We start from the raw sequence: 22,743 nt of genomic DNA, 5'->3' as shown, positions 1-22,743 counted from the left end.
ATGGGTTACATAAGATGTGACTTTTGTAATGTGATCATGACTGGTCGTAAACACAATAGCAAGGAGTGTTTTCAATTCGTTGCTTTTCAATGTTGTGTCCTACTTAACAATACTCATCCCAGAGTTGTACAAAAATGCAAATATAGCATAATGGGAATTATTATGAAACAATAAAAATCATCTATTAAATATCTCAATGATTAAAAAAGTTATAACTTATTGTTTGATAAATACTAATAATAGTGTAGTCAAATAAGCTTTCAAATCAAAATTTTTGATATGAATTACTGGGAAGTTACTACATATTACCTTTAAAATCAAAAAACCTTTTTTCAACCTCTGAAGATAAGTTAAAAAACTAATATAAATCTTTCAACATTATTCGAAAATGGTAAAAGCTAAAAAAATTTTTCCCAATCACAATTGTAAAGTATGGAATTTTTCTTTGATAGTTTATTTTTATGATGTAGTATGTTCAACTTTAGGAAATTATAGAAAAAAGTGAACATCACTTTATATTTATTTAAGTTAATGTACAGGGTGTTTCATATAATTTTACGAGGCCTGTTCCTGTAAAGTGCCACCAACAATACATATTCCAATACGACCTCGATTACAAATTTCTCTAGTTTGTTCACCCTTTCTAAAGATTGAAACGTTTTTAATTAGTTAAAAGATTAAGATAAATAAATTAGAATCATATTCATACCGTCTCTGGATAGAACACATGACAATTGTTTGTAAAAAACATTAATTTATGACTATCAATGAAACATTAGTCTGATAACTACTGCCATGAGTTTCCAAAAATTAAATAATTAAATGTGTATTTTTTGTATCTAGTGTTTTGTGACCTTTATTTATTTGGGTGTAAACATTAGGCGCAAGCCTCGTGAAGTTATGTGAAACACCCTGTATTTTCAAGTAAAAACAGATCGATTTTTTTTTAATTTTTTAATAACACCTTCATTTGAAACGTTTTCGGAAAAATATTGAAAATCCTTACCTAATACCAAAAAAATTGTGTGTTTTTATTTTTGAGTTAAGGGTGATTTATTTTTGAAATTTAGAATCACATTAATATCTTATATTTTAAGTCAATTTAATTTCTTATTACTTTTACTATGCCGAGAATGCTGTTAATATACATTTTTCTTATTAGGAACTTTATACTGAACAAATTTTAATAAAATACTGTGCGTGCTTTACTTATCATTTAAATTTTTTACTGCAAAATATTACAGTATACAAAGTACTCCCAGCGTTTTAGTGTGCAAAAATTAATTTAATACTGAAATACTAAAAAAAAATCCTCCTAACTTCCTTCGAGTTAAAGTTACAATCTTATTTTTTTTCTTGCAAAAAATTCCTCAAGGAAAGCTTATTTTAACCTATATACCTATTTACACAAGGTTTGCTTTTAGCAAACGAAAATTAAAAAATTGCGGTTTTCTTGTAATGTGTCATATCGTAGTTGTGTGTCTATAAAGAGAAATTTTCGAAATAAAAGAAAACTTTCAATTAAAAAGATAAGACCCTTACATAATCAAGACGAAATTACGCTACTGATTCAAATGAACTTATGGTGCAAGAATCATTTCCATATCTTTAACACTCATCTAGTTATTGCAATTTATATTTGCAGTCCTAACGCAAAAAAAAATGGTAGATAATCAAAAAATCAATTAATGTCACTTTAAAAATACAGGGTGTCTCAAAACTGGCCAATTCCAGGGTTAGAGCACTGTAGTAAAAATATAGAGAAAAATAATAATAATGTCATAATTAGCCTGTAGTGGACAATATAATAAATAGACGAGTATGTAAACAATACAATAAAATATATGTGTCAAAAGAAATACCAAAAAAGAAGAGAAAAAACCCTGGCAAACTTGAGACAATCACACTTATACAAAACATTATAAATTATGAAGAAAAATTGTTCTAAAAATTTGACCTTTAAAGCAATTAAAAAGTGGAGAATTCAGTGATTCAAAAGGGTAGAAAAATAAAATGTAAGAGGATTTCGGTTGTTAGCTCTAGGTACTATAATGTTCACTTGATCCAGAAGCTGAGAGCTGATAATCTCCCGCACTAAGTTTATGAAAAAATAAAAATTCGGAGCTTCCCCACAAACACACATTGGTGTATATGAAGGTGCACTCTGTGAATTGTGATTTCTTTAAATGCAGAATAAAATTTCAGTGTTTTAGTACTGAAACTATTTTTTGAAAATTTTGCTTTATTTTGGAGTAAAAAAATCTAAAATTTTTGTAATTTGCTGTTTCAAAAATTTTACTCTAAAATAAAGAATTTTTTTAAGAAATTGTTTTACATTATTGTTTCCCAAAATCATCTACACGATAAATAAGACTAAACACTAAAAAACCTTACCATAAGCATCCCCAATAAATTTTGAAAACTCTTTAAAAATATTTTTAGTTTCGTATTCCCAAACAAAAATTTTAATATAATAATTGATGATTAGACGCACAATGTTTTTAAACATAATCTAAGCAACAACTCATTTAATCAAATAGTCTGAATATATTATTACCAACATTTTGATATCAATCAACTATCATTTCTTAGTTTTCTTTTGTCAAAAAATGTTTGTGTATACCTTAGAATCTGAGAATATCAAAGAATTTTTGCAAAACTATAAGGTTTCCAATTTTGGCCAATAACATTTAAATTTTTACATTTTTTGAATAATTTAAAAAACACTTTCTTTTTTTTTAACCTAAAAAACTGTTTTGTTTCAACTTGTTAATTACATAAAAAATTCAAGTAGGTACACTATCGGACAAAAGTAAGGCAACATTTTGAAAAATATAGAAATTGAATGTCTATCTAATGTAAATAAATTATGATCGGGCAAACTATGGTATTATTAAAAAAATCAAAGGAAGCTACTGTCATTAATGTCAAGTAATTATTTATTAAGGTTGAAAAAAACCGCTTTGTTGACTTGTAGTGTAAAAAAGTATTATTTTGTGACGACAAAAGTAAGGCAACATTTAGATTTTTTGCAAAAAATGTTGTTATAATGAAAAATTTGTTAGGCCAATATTAACAGTTCGTCTTGTGCAACAAGAGCGATGCCAACGGGTACTCCAATTGGTAAAGAGTTGAAAGAAAGAGTGATAGATGCTTTCTTAAACAATGAAAAACAAGCGGATATTGCAAGAAGATTTCAACTGCCTAGATACAGCGTGTCTAAAATAATTATTCGCTACAACGAAAGAGGACATTTAAACAATAATCCAAAATCGGAAAGACCACGAAAAACCACTATAAACATGGACAGACGCATTAAAAGGATTTCGGAAAACGATCCATGGAAATCTGCATCTAAAATTACAGCGGAAATACCGGAAGTAGGAGTTAGTACACGAACGATTCAAAGAAGACTGGTTGCAGCAAAGCTTTTTAGTAGACGTCCTGCTAAAAAAACTTTGATTTCCGAAAGAAATAGACGCGCCAGACTTCAATTTGCAAGAGAACATTTGAATTGGACAGTGCAAGATTGGAGGAAAGTTCTGTTTAGTGACGAGACTCGATACAAATTATTTAATTCGGATGGAATGAAACGTGTGAGACGGCCAATTAATACACGATTCAACCCCAAGTATGTTACACCCACTGTTAAACATGATCATGGTAGCGTTTTTCTGTGGGGGTGTTTTTCGTGGAATGGTGTGGGTCCGTTGAGCTTTATTGAGGGTAATATGGATCGGTTCATCTATAGGGACATACTCCAAGATGTAATGCTGCCGTATGCAGAATGGAAAATGCCTCTTCGTTTTATCTTTCAGCAAGATAACGACCCCAAACACACTTCTGCATTGGTCAGTGAGTGGTTCCAAAATAATAATATTCATGTTTTGCAATGGCCTGCCCAATCACCAGACCTCAACCCAATTGAGAACTTATGGGAAGAGGTAGAGCGACGAATCCGGATACAAAGATTTCCCAACAAGTAATCTTTGATAGATAAAATCAAGGAAGTGTGGTCAAATCTGGATGAAAATGTTATTCAAAAATTAATTTCTTCAATGCCCAGACGGTGCCAAAAAATTATACCTAATAACGGCTATGCCATAAATTATTGAATTTTTCGTTCTATTTATTTAAACTTTAGTGTTGGGTAGTGTTATGTAAATGTTGAATCAAATAAAATTTGAGTTGAAAATATTTTCTGACAATGTTGCCTTACTTTTGTCGCATTAATATCGGGCTTTTTTACATTTCAAGCTAGTAGTATGTCATAATAATTACCCACAGGCTATCCATTTTCAACACGAATAAGAATATCTTTAAACATTTATTATAAAATTAAATTGAAGGTAAATACCAACTCTTAAAATTTAAAATACCAATATTTGTATATTTTTCAACATGTTGCCTTACTTTTGTCCGATAGTGTATATCCTCAAAAATTTTGATTTGAAGGATAATTTAACTGAACAAGTTAATTTGAGTAATAAATCTATTTGTCTCAGAACCATATTATTTTGTTAAAAATCGATTAAACTGAATAAATCCAATCTCCATCCAGTACACTTTCTGTTTATGCTAACAGGTCAAAGATGTTGAACCACAGCCCCTGTAATAAACTTTCTCCGTTGCATGAAACAAGTTGCTACGATTTACTATCAACTGTGATAAAAAATAATCCTTGAGTGTCGGCGTCTGTCCATTACGAGAGAAAATAATCACGGAAGTTGTTCCAGCACGAAAAAGGCAAATGTTTAGTTACGCAGTTCCATTTAGAGAGCTTTTGATGCTCGTTATAAAAGCAAATAACGCGCGGCGAGTTGTTGACTCATTCTTAATAGTTAAAGCCACCTGGTTGCGACGTGAATTGATTTAAGAAACTGACTGTCAACGAAAAAATAATTAACTTTGTGGCTGGTAATGAAAATGATTGTTTCATGCACCAATTGTTTCCGCAACAAGAGAGGAATTGAATGAATGTTTTTAAGTTGCTCTGTGTGTGTTTATTGATTAAAATATCCGCGTTGCTGTTTCTATTTTACGTCAGGAATTTTAAATATATTTGATTATTATGAAGGACAATACGCCAATTAAAAATTGTTTCTCAGACAATCAATGCTTAATTAAATTTTCATACACACCTGTTTAAACAACAGAATCAGATGACATCACCCAATGACTATATTTGAACAACTTGGGGGAGTTATACAGAACTACTGCAGGCACGATTTACAATGTTTGCTTAGTTTATCTTATCTTTTGACAAAACTTAGAAGCTTTCACAGAGTTACACACATACATACAAAACAAGATTCTGCATCCTACATGTTAATTCAATACTTAAAACACCTTTGTTGACAAAACAGAGTTGATAAAAACAGAATTTCCTTAGTATAATTTTTTATTTTTTCATTCTAAAAATAAACATGTAACAAATCACACAAACAACAATAAACCAATCGTGTGATTATTAAAATAATTTATTTATTAATAATAACCATGAATCATAGCGAAGTACAGTTACTGCTATATCGTCTACAATTCGAAAGGTTAAAAGGCAATTATGCCAAGCATTATACAAAATTAAAATTCATGTAAGTTTGTGACTGCTTTCTAGAATAATGATTAAAATAAAAACTAACAGATGTACCGAGCTTTTCCGTCACACGTATGTCCATTTTCGTGTTAATTTCGTCAGGACATTTCTCTTGTCTTATACATTCTTATTAATGCAATTAGACCGTATGTTGTGTTGTAATTAGTAACTTAAATAAATGGTAATATATTTGCATATTATATTGGTATAATGTTAAAATATCCAAGAAAAAAAATTCTAAACACATAATTTCGTCAAAAAACTAAATGAAAACTTCTGTTAACATAATTAATTACTTTTGAAATAATAATAATTGAAATATCAAAAGTGGCGTCAAGTTGTTACTTTTTAAACGTATAAGCACATTTGCGAATTAAAAACTCAATTTTGTTTGAAATTTTGCTAAGCCAGACCGACAAACCTAATTTTGAACGTTTTCCATTAATTCTATTAATTTGGAAATTTTAAACAAAAAATTTAGCTTCTGGGAGAAATTTTTGTTAGTCAATTACTAAATTGGGTTAAAAACAACTTTTTATTATGTTGACGTTTCCGAACGTTTTAACAATTTTTTTATTCAGTAACGCAAGCAATTATTTTTAATGCAAAAATCACATAATATTTACATTTCCCACATTGTAGTGTCTATGTTTTTCAACCAGAAACTTTTGTTAGTTGATACTGTTTAGTTTTTGAAATAATTTGAAACTTCTAAGAATTCAAGCTGCATTGGAAAAATAAACCCATCATAAAAAAGAAAACATTTTGTGTAAATTGTCCTAATCTTGGCAGACGCTCAAAAATTACTGCCGTGGAGTGAGGATGAAAACATTTTAATTTGATGTTAGGAAAATTACTACTTGTCCAGTTTACGGTCATCTAAAGGTTAGGATAAGAAACGACATACAAATAAAACATTCCCATCCTCCATAGTTCCGTTAATGTCACCAGAGAGCGCAGTTGTTCCATTATTTAGAACAGTGAATTTGAAAAAATGGTTGTATTTGTATAACGGTTACCACATGGCAAACAAACAAAATTCAGGAAGATTGAGCATCAAATTCTCAGTAGTAAAAATCTTAAATTCAAAACTTTTACCAATTTGCACACTGCCCTATATTTTACAAAACTTTGCAAATATGGTTACAGATGCAAGAAAAATGTTAGGAAGGAGGTTGTAAAGAATTAAATTCCATACAAAAACGTCAACCTATCCGTATCTTCATTCATTTAAGCCCCAAAGTCATTCCAGGATTTGCTTAATTTTGCCAATGGTCAAGTATTGAAATGTTGGAACGCAAATTAATAATTCTAAGCGATAATTCTTAGCGCACCGTCGCACATTTATCAAAACGCTGGGAATATGATTGAAAAAGATACAAAAAAAAGTGTAAGAAACAAAATTATAGGGAATGAATTTAGAAGAATGACTTTCCTTTACTTGACCACCGATAAAATGAAACGAATCCGTCGCTTCAGCGTCTTTGGGGCCTAAAACGTTCATGATAAAATTATGGTCTCGCAGATTAAAAAAAATAATTGTCTATTTTCTTCCTAATATTTTTCTGGTATATTAAACCGTATTCGCAGTGTTTTGAGACAAAGCGAATATTTTAAACATGAAATATTTTTTTATCATATTTCTTATGAAAATTTTAATCTTCAGTTTTTCTCAGTCTGTTAATAATGCAAAGCTCAACTTTTCTGCCTTTTTCCAAGTAATCAGTGATTTTAAACTAATTTAAAACGATTTGATGTCGATTGTATATCGCTCGAAGCGCCCTCAACTTTACTTTGCCGTACTATTTTTTTGTGTACAGAAAATCCTGCGACTGTATCTCGTCTCGTCTCCTAAGTTACAGTCCTCCATAGTCTAGTTTTAAAAATGTAAAAAAATGATCTGGATATGAACCTCTACTTTTCAGTATTGCCATTTGGGCTGAATCACCTCACTCTTCTATTTATTTTTATTTTTTCGAAATAGCCCAAAACAAGGACAATTTTTTGACAAATTATAATTAATTTGAGAATTGCAGCCAATAAGCAAAATACACAAAACCATATGACATAAGATTGAACTTGAATCGCAAATAAACTATAAACAGATGTAACTGAATTTCGAAGATTAATAAATCTTTTTTTTTTTTTTGAGGAGACTACACACAAAAGAACGGATATCCCCTAACCGCAATAATTTTCGTGTTTCATTCATAATTGGTACTTTAGTGCCGACTCTTATTAAGCCTTATTATTACTAGAAAGCTTACGTTTTGTTTTTATTTACCAATTTATCTCATTTTGTCGGTTTAGCCTAGATCCGTTGTACCAATTTACTCAAATTACTTATCACATCAACATCTACCAGCCTGATTTATTACAAACCTACTATTCCGTAATTTTCTTCGTAATTATAGTTTACATTTTAATTTAAACATCCTTCAGCATCAGCACCACATTTGTTTAGATTAACTAGTCGAAAAAAATGGAAAAACAAACGAAAATTTGCAGTAACTATCATAATTCAAATGTGAATGTGAAACATCTGGAGCACTTGATTTGTTTTGATTAATATTTATCCCTGTTTCTTATCTTTAAGACCAGCATGACGACAAGCAAGTTGCACACGGAGTTTCAAATAAATATTTATCCAAGTTTTACAACATTATTTCGAGAAGCAAATCGCATTTAACCGAAAGTGATTATATTTAAAACTGAGTTCAATCGAACGTATAGCTCTTCAAGGTTCTTAATCCAAATTTAACCTTACGAATTTCACTTTGCACGCACTTGTATAAATTAATACGAAAAAAGTAACCACTTATTTATTTTCATTGATTTATAACTTGTAGGATGCCAAAAAGACATGTTTTTTAAATGTTGGTGAATAAACAAGAGCAGGTAAATTTATTTAATAAAAATTAAACTATAGACAGTGTGATAGGAAATGAAATTCATTTTCAAGATACCAATTTAAACCGTAAACCGCTAAACTCGAAACCGAAACGAACCAATTTAAATAGCAAAAATAAAACAATTTTCAAACCAATTCGAGACATTTTTAACAAAATTTCACAAAATAATAAATGTGTAACATAAAATACTATTTTCAATATTCAATATATCCAATTAGCGATTTTTTAAGTAATTTTTGAAGAAAGTTTCCGAAATAATAGAGTTTTCAAATTAAAAGCCTACTTAAACAATTAAAAATAGTAAAAATGACACTTTTCCGATTCAATTAGGCAATTTTCGGTTTACTTTTTAAGAAATTTTGCGAAAACAAAATTCCATTTTGGGTTGATAAAAGTAGCAATCAATAAAACGCAGAAGCTGAAAAATAATTTCATTTTTGACAAAATTTAGTGAATTTTTAGTTCGGTTTAGCAAAATATCACAAAAAAATGCGTTTGTATCTCAAAAATGTGGTTAAAAATGCTCAACACTGCATAACATTGTATTCTTGAGTTTATTTTAAACAACATTTAAACAATCATTGCATTTTAAACGTATTAAGAATGTAATTTTCAACCGAAATCGGTGTTTTTTTGGTGCAATTTGGAAACATGGAAATTCATTTTAAAAAAAAATCACTCGGACTTAAAGCACATTTTAGGAATAAAGCTATTGTTTACATTTTGTGAAAAATATTACGAACAAAACTGCCGCTCGAAAATATTAAAAAATGCAAAAGCTGAAATGTACGTATTTCTGGGTATATATTTTATCGCCAAAAAAACTGCTACTATTACCTCGTAAACATATGCTTTAAATAGTCAAAAATGCAAGAATTGCTAAATTTTTTGGTTAATTTTGACGAAATCTAACTAAACATTCGCATTTAAGGTTGAAAAATGTACCAAAAAATTTAATTTCCGACCAAAATCAGTGACTTTTTGATGCGATTTGGAAAAATCGCAATTCATTAAAAAAAACATTAGACCTAAACCTGATTCTAGGAATTAGAATTTTGTTCTAATTTTGCTCAAAAATACAAAAATTAGGCCTTTCTGGGTTAATTGGAAGTATGAAAAATGTAGTTTTTAACCTAAATTTTAACCTTTATTCTCGCAAATGTGCTTCAAAAACCCTAAAAAGTGTAAAAAACTGTATTTTTATAAGTGTATTTATCTTAATTAGTTTAAAAGTGCATTAAACGGCATAAAAAAAATAGTTTTCTACCCAATTTCAAAAAATAGAAAGTCATTTAAGAAAAAAAATCATTCAAACCCAGACCTCATCATAATTTTGGTCACATTTTGCGCAAAATATAATTAAAAAAACTGATTCTTTTAACTCCAAAATGTGCTTTAAAACGCTCACAAATGCAAAAAATTGCTGAATTTTTGTAGTTTTAAATTTAATAATTTCCATATTTTTTAAAAAACAATTGCGTTTTTAGGTGAAAGTATTATATACTAAAACGCAAGAAAAATGAAATTTTTGACCGAAATCAATGATTTTTTATGACGAATTAGAAAAATCGTAATTCATTTTCGAAAAAAACCACAAACCTCATTTTGTGTAAAATATCCTGACAAAAATTGCTGTATTTTTGATGGAATCCAACAAAACACTCGGGTTTTTGATTGAAATTATTCTGTTCTCACTTAGTACAAAAAATATTCCAAAAAATTTGCTACTGTCTTCAAAAAAAAAAGAGCTTTAAAACGCTCAACAATGCACAAGTTCTTAAATTTTTGTAATCATTTTTGAAAACATTTAACCAAACCATCGTGTATTTAAAAAAAAATGCTACTTTCACCTGAAAATGTACTCAAAAACGCAAATAATGCAAAATTTGCAGCATTTTTCATTTTATTTTCAACGATATTTAAATTATTTGTTGCGTTGTTGATTGAAAAATGTAATACAAATGCACCTAATTTTTAAGCCAAAAGGCATTCAGCCTTTTCAGGCCCAAACCCTATTTTGAAATGAGAATTTTGTTCTCATTTTGTGCAAAATATGGCGAGAAAAACTGCTTATTTTATCTCACAAATGTTGTCAATTATGTATTAAAACTGTGCTACAACGTATGAAAACGTAATTTCAGACCCCAACAAGTGATTTTTTGATGCGGTCTAAGAAATTCGCAATTCATTTAGGAGAAAAAAAATATTCCGTCTCAGGTCCCATTCTGGGAAGACAATTTTGTTCCCAAAATTCGAATTTTTAAAATTATGATCTAGTTATTGTAAGTTTTCGAAATACAGCCCCTTCCAATAATTACTGACCCCTAGTGACCCTTGCACCACCCCATACTCACAGCCGACTGCAACAAAACATTCAGGACTTGGTGTAAATTCCCGATCAATCACATGTCCGCACAACACCTTCCGGAGTCGACGAACTGCCAACAAACGACAATTTCAATCGAAAAACCTCGACCACACAAACAGCAAACACAAAAGACGTGAAAAGACTGCCAAGCAATCCTCAGCTGTTCAATGTTATGTTGGCGAAGCAAAACACAAAGAGCAGCTGAGCGAATCAATAATTCGCGACCTAGACTGTAAAGCACCCCCGCAGTGGCGCCACCCCTAACAACAGCCCCACCGATCGAACTCTCATTTCGAAACAGGAAGTGTTTATTTTAGCTCGGATTATTTTGGTGTTGGGCCAGATTATGACTGGTTTATAGCCTCCACAGCTGCACCAGCCTAATTTATTCTAACAAAAAACAGCATTGTTGTTGCAAATCATAACAAAAACACCAACATAACCTCAAAAACATACACACATTTTTTGTGCCAAACTCACCTGGAAAAGGCTGAATTTACATTATTTCGACGGTTTTTCACACGAACTAGCATAAACAGCACGAAACAACGTGAATTCTGGCGTTTTCACCACCAAAGAATATAAAGGTTAAGAAGTGACAGCGCCGTGTTATTTTGAGGAAACAAATTAATGCTGATAGCGCTAAGTGCGGTCGGGTGAGAAACTAAATCCAGCATATTGGAAATTGAAAAACCGCGCGCAATTTGAACATTGCGTATTTTATGTATGTACCCTTATTAGTTTGCATTACTGGTTTTATACAAAAATTGAATAAATATACCCAAAGTTTGTATATACAACCTGTAAAATTATTATCACTAAACACGGGACTAACAAATTTACACTATTTAAAAAAAACGGTTTTATTAATTATAGTAGTGCAAAATACATTCGAAAGTAAAACATATTGTGTAATTTTCTCATGCACAACTTAATTCATGCACAACTTAATTTTAACAGTACACAAAACTAGCACTTTACTTTTCCGTTTTATAAAACACTTCCAGTCTCACATAACATTCAAAGTGCACTTTACGAAGGTACAGGGGGAATTTGAAGGCATATACACCCTGACTTCTTTCCATTCTTGAATAATTGCGTTCCGTGATGAGGCAAACGCGATTTTCACACAAGAACCTAAACGACAACATGCTGATCTGTGACTAAAGCCAGTCTCACGACCACACATGACACACAAAAACATTATTTTAAATAAACCGTCAATGTTGTCAACCGTTTTACAAAACTGCGCATGCTAATTGTGCTTTATGCCTTATATGGGTTGACATTGTTGACAGTCCAGGGTGAGCACATAGCGCGAAATTTAAATAATGTTTCCTCTTTCTCTATGCAAGCGACACACCCGTGTTCACCACAAATATTACTTCTTGTGTGCTTTGTTGTATTACTGGTTGCCTGACGCGAAACTACAACCAACAACCACCACCGAAAAACACCAGAATTTTGAAATTATCCACCCTAACCAACTTGTACAAAATCAGAATGCAACAAATTGTTAACCTCAGGCAAATTTAATTCAATTTCCATTATTATTTATCCTTTACGTGTGTTTATCAATTTATTTGAGGGTGGGTGGTATTGACGCAAATTCCCTAGACTTGACGTTAGTAACCTCAAAAATTGAATTGAACACGTCAACCTGTTAACAAATTTGCAAAAACATTGTGAAATTGTAAAGTTACAGTGAAACAGCGGGTGAAGACCCGAAGTGAAATTTCCGGACGAGTTTGGCATAACCTTAAAGCTGGAATCGTTCAAAATGCGAAGGGCCCATGCCGGAAACTACTACGAGCCTCTGCCCCAAACTTCTAACGAAGTCGAGGAGGAAAATGACCGAATGGCTAATGAATTAAGGGACAAGGTTGGTGCACTGAAGTCCCTTTCGATAGATATAGGAAACGAGCTGAAATATCAGGACAAATTGTTGCGAGATGTGGATGACGATATGGACAGGACTAGGGGGTTTTTGGGGAATACTATGAATAGGGTTTTGCGGTTGTCAAAGGGGTCTCATAATTATTACATCGTGTATTTATTTTTCTTCTCATTGTTTGTGTTCTTTGTGTTGTATATTGTATTAAAGTTTAGGTGATTTTGACAATTTTGTATATAAGTGTTGGCTTTTGTATTATAGGGCTTGAAATAAAATTTGGATATGCATTTTTAGTTTTATTTTGTAACTAACAATATTGATTATGAACTTAAATCATAAATGGCTTTAGCCACATCCAAGTAAAATTACCACTAATACTTATGCCAGGTGAACTTGACCACGTTTAAACTTAAATATGTCCCAAAAACTAATAATAAAACAGGAATCAGCTTTGCATTATATAACAGATCCAGCAACCTAATCTAAGAAAATCACGATTTCTAATTAAATAAGAATTCTAAATTTTATGCTTAACTACACGTATTCACTTCAACTAATTGTTTAAGAAATTAGAGAAAAAATACCAATCAGAGTAACATTGTAAAATATTTCGTTAGAATATTTGAATGCATTTGCTGCAAAAGTGTAAATAAGGGGCTTCAAAAAGGTCGGCAACTGATAAAGGATCCCTTTGTTGCTAAATTATAATACTATCTTCAAATAAATCATGCGTCCGGTTTGCGATTAAATAAAAAAGAGCGATTTTTTAACCAACCAAGTAAAAATTTGTACTTGTGATACTAGGTACCAGGATGCAGGATTCTATTTGCTAGCAGATAGGGATTCACTAAGTGTAAATACTTTACATAAGTACATAATTATTAATTAAATTAAGAGTTGGTGCTCGAAAACTCACAAAACTGGTACGACTTTATTTAGTAACAAAAATAAAAATTGAGAGTGGTCCTTAGCAATGTACAGTCAGGTGTGTAAAATTAGAGTTCCTTTATTTATTCCAATATAGGAACTCTATGTAAAATTTCAAGAATTTTATTTCATTCAATTCGCGATTTTCTTGGATATGCGATTAGATTGCCGGGCATGATACTTTATTTTTATCTCTACGTCTGAACGTTTTCAGAATTTTTCTACAATTTATTATACTATAAATTATTATTATTAATCAAAATTTTATTATTTTTAGTGTCACCAAAACCATAACTAAAACAAACAATGCTTAAGGTTAAAGGGGACCATGTCTTACTTTCTGAGCCGGTAGATGGCGTGAAATTTATTTTTCTATTAATTATTCTTTTTAACCATTCGCTTTTTTGGATATGAAAAAATGTTTTGAACATACATAGACTCTTAATTAAATTTGCGCCAACGTAACACTTTCCTATTTTTGACTTTATATTGCCGGGCTCAAAATTATGTTTCTAATTAGCTAATTACTTTTTGGAGCTAGCACCAACTGTTCTGCACAAAGAAACAAAGTTTGTGCATCGACATAATACCAATCAAGTAATCAATCAATTAGTTAATTATAATTTTGCGTATAAGGAATTATAGAAAATTCTGAAACAATTCAGATGTAAGTAATACAGAAAAATATAAGTTACTAACCACCTGTCATAAATTGTATAGCTCCGGAAAAGTATTCAAATATTTCTACAGATAGACACTTACACTATTTTGCTAAATGTGAAAATTTTCAGGCCGTTTGTTTTTTTACATCAAAAAACAAGTTTCACATTTGTATTTAAATCATATGAACTTACCATAAGGCAGCCAATTATTCATTCTTATCTTTGTCTTACGAAAAATTATCGAATTAAAATGAACGGGGATGTGGGGAAAAAAAATTATGCCTCCAAGTGAAAACGCCTCATAAAGAGGGTAATAATAATAATAATAATAATCTTTATTTGCTACTTAAATACAAAAATATAAACATACTGTGTAGCTCGTTAGAAAAGGGATAGAAAGAATATAAAACAATAATTTACGTTTAAATACATAACACAAGATAGGAAATATCAGTGTAAGAAAAAATTTTCTAAAGGCGTATTCATATATTCTAATGAATAAAAACAAAAGTGTAACAGACATTTTTTAATAATATACTTGAATTTCATTGCGGTCAAATTTTTATGCTATTGGGAAGTTTATCATAAATTTTCACGTCAAGTGTATTTTTTTTACTAGTTTACAAACGACAATACGGAAGTTTCATTAGATTGGATGATCTAGTATTATAATCATGTGTATCCGACTGTAAAAGAAATTTATTTCTGAGTTTATGTATTTCTACAACTGTGAACTATATAAATAAACATAGAAGAGGCAGAACTCGGTACATCTTGAATATTGGCCGACAGTGAGCATTGTAAGGATAGCCTGCAATGATGCGCATAATTTTTTTCTGTATAAAAATTTTTATGGAATGTCCACAGTTTCCCCACAATATTATATTGTTATTATAATATGCTAAAATTTTAGACCTTTGGTAAAAGAAGATGTATGCTTTTATATAAGCATTTTGGCATAGTCGGGAAAATTAAAGGATCATTTTACCTCGGAGCTAGTCTTTAAAATAACTCGATGTGTTGTACGTTGAAGAAAACTGAAGGGTACAGGGGAGAAACGACCTCAATTCACTTGTTTAAGAAAATGAGGTAGGGTTGTAATATTGTACTCGTAGTTTTTGAGAAAACTGTCAGATAATTGAAGAGAAGAAATAGCAAATACGACTTCAGTACAAAGCAAAATCTGTTATAAAATACACTATGCTGAAAAAAAGTTATGCGTCCACGTTAGAGAGCCTTGAAGATTGTTTGTGGTTTTAGTTGAGCTGGACTGAGATCGTTTTTCCCGTCCCCTTCTACTTGAAAAATTTGGAAATTGAATTTGTTAGGTGAAAAATTACAAGTTTAATTCAAAAAATTACCATGTATGGTAATGTCAACCTAAGGGCACTTTGACAGTAGTTTATAGAAACCAATATACTTAAAGTAGTGTTGGGCAAAATGTAATCTAATTAATAATTACAATTAACCTATAATTTGTAATTCGATTACTTTAACAGATTACTCAAGTAATGTGAGTAATTAATTAAAGATTCATCTAATTACAGAGTATTCTGATTACTTTATTCAATTACATTATACATAAAAGTAATTACTTTTTATTAAGTATATTTTCAAAGATATTGGTTTCTTCAGGTTTCAGGTTTCTTCAAAATTTTACCCTGAAGGGAGGAGGGTGGTTAAATAGGGTATACAAAGTAGTAATTGTTTTAAATTTGTAAAGATTGATGTTTGAGGTTTCGGTTAAAGATAAACAAATTTTACTCCGCTCTCCCATACTTTTTTTGTGAAATTTGAAAATTGTTGTTTTAAGCAGCGACTTTCTCATTTGTATTTAATTCAATAAAGGAAGTACACAATAATAAGGCAGGCAATTATCTTTATCTCATTTATTAACAAACTAAAATTAACTTCGACGGGAAACCCCAAGTAATTTCCGATAGATTTCACAAAAATATTAATTTCTTTTTTGTATGTATGTATTGGAATTAATATCAAAATATGTAAGTATTCATTTTTTTTTGTCATATTTTAATTCACATCAAAATATGGTAATTGGCTTAGAGGCAACATATACCTATGTCAGATGAATTTGAGTGTATGTACTCATAACAATCTCTTACTCTTCTGTTAAACTTGTGTAGTTCCATAGTAGTTCGCAGTCGGACACCATTTGAAATTTGAAAACTCTTTGTTTACGTAACTTTTTTACAAGTTTCACATCTTTTTAATAGAAAGGATCGAGGGTAGTATAGAAATAAAAAGCCGCTTATGCAACTTGTGTTTTATTTTTAAATTAACAATAGTACAAGTTTGAACACAAAACATCACAATTCGCTCAAATTCCTAAACATATCCCGTAATTTGTAAAAACCATAACATCAGAAACATTCAAATATACCCAATGGTCCCACTTTGGGAATTATAAGAGCAACAATATGAAACAAATTCATTTTTTACAACAGCGTCATGTTCAACATGGATGAATTTCTGAAATTCATTTTGAATACAAGCGTGTTAAGTTAACTCTACACAAATTCTGGAATGTCTAGAAATTGCTCATCCACTCACCCACTCTGCCATAAAAAATAAAACAAGTTGAATCACAGAATAAAATGAAAAAAGAGAAAATGAAAAACTTTCATACCTCTAGGGAATATGAAAATATCCATTCAATTTTATCCTACAATTTTGTACAAGAATACTGTTATAAATTAAAACGTAACAAATACTAAACGTCCTATTTACACCATCTGGAAAGTCTAAACACCAGGCTAAATAACCATCAAAATTTTGATGTTTAAAATTTTATTGTTAAATACAGAGCATTGCGATGATTCTTTATCTCACCCTTCGGCCAAAATCTGCGACAATAACCGCTTTAAACTGTCCAAACCTGTCAGGAAACCCCCATCTGGCCCTTGGTGCACAACGCCACTTGACCCTTCGTCACTCGTCGATATAAACGAAGTGTGCGCAAAATCGATCATGCGCACATCAACGTTGGCCGGCGCCCCCCTCCCTGCCCTTTCCTTCACCCTTAACCTCTTGGTCGCGTTCTTGTGCGACACCGTCGCAGCCAACTCTTCATCTTCATCGTCCAGCTCCAAAGGGCCGAACTGAAGACTTGTCTTCAGACACGGCTCAAAATCGGACGTGTCTTCATTCGAGCTCATCCCGTTCAAGTTCGAATATTCGTCACTGCTGCTGTTCGAGTACATCATCCAGCTGTCGATGGAGAGGGGGCTGCTTGTGGTGATGGTGGGTATAGTCGGGGGTGAATCCAGGAATACTGTCTCTTCGGAAATGGGGTAGAAGTTGGCGTATTTGGCGCCGCGAGCCGCCGCCTCGCCGAAACCACGATGGTGGGAGTCTTGCGAGACTTCGTCTTGGCTCAGGTTGAAGTCGGCAGAGGAGTTGCTGGTGTCGGCATCGTAGCAACAGGGGACTTCCCGACTGCTTTCTTCAGTGCAGTCGCTCTCGCAGAAGAGGGGCTCCAGGCAGGGTTCGGGCTTTAGGAGCGGAATGCCGCCGTTGCCTTCGTATACTATAAGTAAAGAGCTGGAAAGAATGAAATTATATTACTTTACGGAACAGTTGATACAAAAAAATAGTATACACAAAAAGAGCAAATGTGGAACTATTGGGGAAAGTTGTAAGGTCAGGCACCCGGTCATAACTTTCTCGATTATTTTTTTGTTGTTATTAGTTATTAGTCTATGATATGTTATTAGTTTATGATATAAAATTGCTTGTCCTGAGTGACTGACTGACCTGTCAGCGCATAGCCTAAACTGCAGGGTATAGAAACTTGAAATTTTCAGAGTAGTTAGGTTTTATAATGCAGGCATCTACTAAGGAAGAATTTTTAGAAAATCATCCCCTAAGAGGATTAAACGAGGTATTAAATTTATGAAAAACCGTCATTTTTAAAGTTATATTCAAGCTGTACCTTTAAAATTTGGCATTTGGACTTAAAAATTAAGAAACACCTGTTTCAGGATTTTTGAAAAATCAATCCCAAAGAACCGGTTTACAAATGCGTCATTAATTTAATCTGCAATTAAATGCATGATTAACTGATCATGTGATCAAATTAAAGCAATTTGATTGATCCATTCGCGTTGTTAATTTATAACAACGAATTAAATTTTAACCGGCCCTAAGGGTGATAAAATTTGTCTCAAAATCCTTAACTTTTGCCATTACAAGTATATCCGTGACAACTGTTATCAGCTAAAAATAAGAAATTTGTATTTCAGGTTTGATGGAAATTCCACTCCAATAACAAGGATAAACGCAAAAATTCTTCATTGTTGAAATTATAATCATGAAAATAGATATTTTAGCAGTCGGTAAAAAATGAAGAGGCGTGTGTGTGTGTTTTATGATATTGAGAAATTACACCACAAGAGCAATTATAAAATCAAGCAAAAGTTAACTCCGGTTCGTAATGGGTCACGGTTTTAAAGTTCACAATAAAATTATCTGTTCATACTTTTTGTTACTAAGTTTTAAATTGTTTTTGTGCATTGTAAAGTAGTTATGGACATGCGGGCTACTGATGAATTAAGAAGCAAAGCTTTTAAATACCATACGTTTCGACAATTTTAGTAAATTCTTGTTTTATTATTGTTTCGAAAAAAAGTGTATCAAATTTGACCATCAAACAGTTGCAATTGAAACAGCAATTTTATTAGTTTTTGTCAAAATTAAAAAAAAACGTGAAAAACGACTTAAATCGAGCAGAGCAACCCGAAATTTTGTATTTTTCTGTCCTTTTTCTTAAGTTCTCCCAAACAATAAGTGTGTCCATTTAGCAACAACAAAATAGTAGCTTGTGTAAGTGCCCTAATTTTTGTCATTGGAACGTATAAATCAGTTGGATATTCTCAAACACTGTTCAAAAGATAATGGTCCGGGACATTTGAATCACACTGTATATTATTTTTTATTAATCGTTAATTAATTATTAATTTATTTCCATTTTATTTCTAGTCTCATAGTTTTCTATTTTCTGTGACATGCTTTTTTCTTTTTTTTCAGTTCTGCTTTTTGTTAATGTTATTTTGTCTCTATTTTAATTTTGTCTTCTTTAATGCCTCTATCTTTATAGGAACAGGCTGTATCTATTGGCAACAAATTTGAAAGTATTTTATGTTAATTTGTAAACTGCAAGAGAAAACGATTTTTCTCGAAAAAAATTTGACGCTCTGATGAATTGTTGTTATTAACTAATGCTGTATTCTTTAAAATTAAAAATTCAGTATTGCCAACAATCTTTTAACGTTGAACTATACTGAGGACATCCGAAGAGGAGATGTTCAACTAAAACAGTTATTTATTTCACCTTTCGCATTTTTAAATTATCCAAGAATAAAAAATATGTTGCTTCTCTGATTTTTTCAAATAAAAAACCGCTTTTAACATTTGCATTTACTTCTATTAATATGCCAAAAGAAACGCTTAAAACCAGTAAAAAACAACCTACATTAAACGAACAACCCAAGATTTGGAGTTTTCCTCAGTAAGTGCTGCCAACAACAAATTCTGTAACTTTATTATTCAGACTTTCGCAGGCACGCATTTTTTTAAATTACTCGTATTTGATTATCTGAAGTAAGTGTACTTATTCAAAGATGTTGGATTGAAATTCGCATTTTCTATTATTCACCGGAGATCACAATCAAAACATTGCACTACTCTTTTAAATTGTTTTAAGCTTCTTTTTATTTTTTTGTTACACTACTATCTTCTATGCAATTTTTTTCTGCTTTTCTTGATGCCTCTTATCTTCTTGGTAGGAGCTAATTTTCAAACCAAATTTTTTGTTTTTTGTGTTACTTTTTATTTTGTTTCATGTCTTTCTCGGACGAGTATTTCTTCCAATTTTAATATTCATTCTTTTTTAATTTACTCTTTTTTATAATTGAAAATATTGCCATGCCGTTTTTACTATCCGATAGATCGGCTTAAAGTGCACAAACTAAAAATATTTTTATTGTACACAGGGTGTTGTATACAGGTGAAACAAAGTTAATTTTTTTTAAATGGAACACCCTATATATTTTTGCATAATTGGATTTTACGCAAAAAAATAATGTAACTTTATATAAACTATTATGTGTCTATCTCTTTTCGTTTCAGAATTATTCAACTTTTCGTTATAAAAATGATCATTTTTTGAAAAATCACTGCGAAGTCGCCTATGAATATTTTCCGAAAAAACTGCAATAGAAAAACTCAGAATATCCTGTAGTTTTAGCAATAGTCGACTGTTACTTGAAACATGCTGATAATGTACAGGATGTGCAAAAACGCAAAAAGTTGAATAACAAATTTTTTTCAAGTGGAACAGTATGTATTTCTTTACACGTATCAATAGAATTTTTCATAAGCTTTCTAATGATATGCGATTTGTATAACAAATTTGAAATATTTATTAAAGTGTTCAATTTTTTTTTATTTTATTTATTTTGTTATTAATTCTTGATGAGCAAAATTCATTGAAGTATTAGGTAATAATTAGAATACTAATGTAATTAGTCACATTAGTACATATCAAAAAATAAATTACCATTTGACTTATCAGATTCAAGGATAACAAATTTTCTTGTAATAAAATAATTTTTTGAAAAATCATCTCGAAAAATATTTTAAATTTGCTATGCAAACTCCACACCGTTAGAAAAAGCTTATCAAAAATGTTATCGATACCTGAAAAAAAATACAGGGTGTTCCATTTGAAAAAAATGAGTTATTCAACTTTTTGCGTTTTGGCACACTCTGTCTATTATCTGCCTCCTTTAACTAAAAGTTAATTGTTTGCTAAAACTACAAGGTATTCTGAATTTTTCTATTGGAAATTTGCCGGAAAATATTCATAGGCGACTTCGCAGAAATTTTTCTAAAATTGATCTTTTTTATAACCAAAAGTCAAATAATTTCAAAACGAAAAAGATAGACCAGACCCATAATAGTTTATATAAAGTTACATTATTTTTTTGTGTGGATTCCAATTATGCAAAAATATATAAGGTGTTTCATTAAAAAAAATATAACTGTGGTTCACCATCCTGTAGACAACAGCCTGTGCATAATAAAAATATTTTTAGTTTGTGGATTTTAAGTCGGATCTATCGGATAATAAAAGCAGCATAGCAATATTTCAATTACCAAAAAATTATAGACTGATTACACTCCTCGGGGTCACGCTGTACATGTTCTGTATTATTTTATGCTATTTTAATTTTTTTTTATTGTTTGAATTGTCCCTTAATGTTAATTCATCTTTGTGTTAATAATTTTTATATTGTATCTGTTATAAAAATCGAATACATTCGAGACTATCAATGTTTCACAATTGAATAACTAATTATTTTAATTTTAATTTAAACAAAAGTCACAACGACACTATAAAAAACAAATTGGCAAAAGTTTAAAGAGAGATGAATTTTCAACCGAATCTATTTTTATTGTGTCGATAACTTACCACGAATAGAACCTGTAGCAGCTTTGCTTCTCGATAACCCTTCGCAGCTGCTCCAATTTTGAGATCACTTGTTGTATCACGGAGACTCTAAGTCCGAATCCGTTGTCGAAAAACGTACACAAGGCATTTTTGAAACCTTCTTCGTTCAACTCTCTTCCCCAATATTTGTCCTTTTTGTAGTAGATTTCGGACGCCGCTTGATACACTTGCATTCCGCACAAACGCACCCCCAACGATGCCGAAGTGCTTGCGGCGCACTTTGCCATCTGTTTGGAACGTTTTTCGGCCGAAGCGTCGTCGCCGTGCTGGCGAGTGCCCATCTTCAGGTCGAGGATGCACGGATGCGTGTAGTGGGACGTGATATTTTCTAACATTAGGAAGTATTGCTTGTTCGTATTGTCTGATTGCGAGATGCTTTTCAGGACGTCTTTGGGGTTGCCCGTGTGGTGGATCCTCATTCTGGAAATGCCACAGAAACACATAAATATAACAAATTAAGAAAAATAAATACAAAATTAAAGTATAAATAAAAATAAAAAACCCTAAAACACAAACAATACTAAAAGTGAATAAGATGTTGAAAAGATAAACACAACATAATGAATGGCAACTTTTTTAACAGTTTCTGCAAAAAAAATGTTTCGTTTCAAAACTTGCGATGTAGGTAATTCCATTTTTTAGCAAAATCTTACAAAAGATAAAAGAATGGGCTTAAACACATCCTTACTTTTTTTTGACTTATTTTTGATATTTGTCGTTCTATTTCTCTTTCATTGACTTTTCTGACCCGCTTAGTAACTACTAAGCTGCGAAACTACTAAGCTTTTAGATTGATAGAAGTCTCACAACACTAAAAAATAGTGTAACTTTTTCACTACATTTCGTATATTTT

The 22,743-nt window shown here is 31.1% G+C and overlaps 3 protein-coding genes across 9 annotated transcripts in view; 1 reads left to right on the top strand and 2 right to left on the bottom strand.

Moving 5' to 3' along the window:
* Positions 1–12,349, bottom strand: part of LOC658234 (tripartite motif-containing protein 2) — a 37,101-nt gene extending 24,752 nt beyond the window's left edge. For 2 of the 6 annotated variants that reach the window (XM_008200381.3, XM_008200382.3), the window contains exons 1-2: positions 12,253–12,349; positions 11,357–11,449 (exon numbers count right to left, since the gene is read on the bottom strand). In XM_008200381.3, coding sequence (XP_008198603.2) covers positions 11,357–11,409 — 53 coding nt within the window. In that variant the 5' untranslated portion in view covers positions 11,410–11,449; positions 12,253–12,349. Of the gene's footprint in view, positions 1–5,141; positions 5,161–10,862; positions 10,947–11,356; positions 11,455–12,252 lie in introns of those variants that run through there. The other 4 variants (XM_008200384.3, XM_064354703.1, XM_064354704.1 and 1 more) reach the window with 2 other exon arrangements.
* A 156-nt stretch (positions 12,350–12,505) lies between these two features.
* On the top strand, positions 12,506–13,057 carry Bet1 (Blocked early in transport 1). The gene has a single exon (XM_964568.4). The coding sequence runs from the start codon at positions 12,657–12,659 to the stop codon at positions 12,987–12,989; it is 333 nt and encodes a 110-aa protein (XP_969661.1). The 5' UTR covers positions 12,506–12,656; the 3' UTR covers positions 12,990–13,057.
* A 3,571-nt stretch (positions 13,058–16,628) lies between these two features.
* Ip6k (Inositol hexakisphosphate kinase) overlaps positions 16,629–22,743 on the bottom strand; it is a 36,850-nt gene continuing 30,735 nt past the window's right edge. For both annotated transcript variants that reach the window (XM_964486.5, XM_008200377.3), the window contains exons 5-6: positions 21,852–22,310; positions 16,629–17,920 (exon numbers count right to left, since the gene is read on the bottom strand). In XM_964486.5, the coding sequence (XP_969579.2) occupies positions 17,206–17,920; positions 21,852–22,310 (1,174 nt within the window). In that variant the 3' untranslated portion in view covers positions 16,629–17,205. The remainder of the gene's footprint in view (positions 17,921–21,851; positions 22,311–22,743) is intronic.

The sequence above is a fragment of the Tribolium castaneum genome, chromosome 2, assembly GCF_031307605.1.
Source record: "Tribolium castaneum strain GA2 chromosome 2, icTriCast1.1, whole genome shotgun sequence".
In the NCBI taxonomy this organism is placed as follows: domain Eukaryota; kingdom Metazoa; phylum Arthropoda; class Insecta; order Coleoptera; family Tenebrionidae; genus Tribolium; species Tribolium castaneum.
This window is presented reverse-complemented; position numbering and strand designations above follow the sequence as displayed.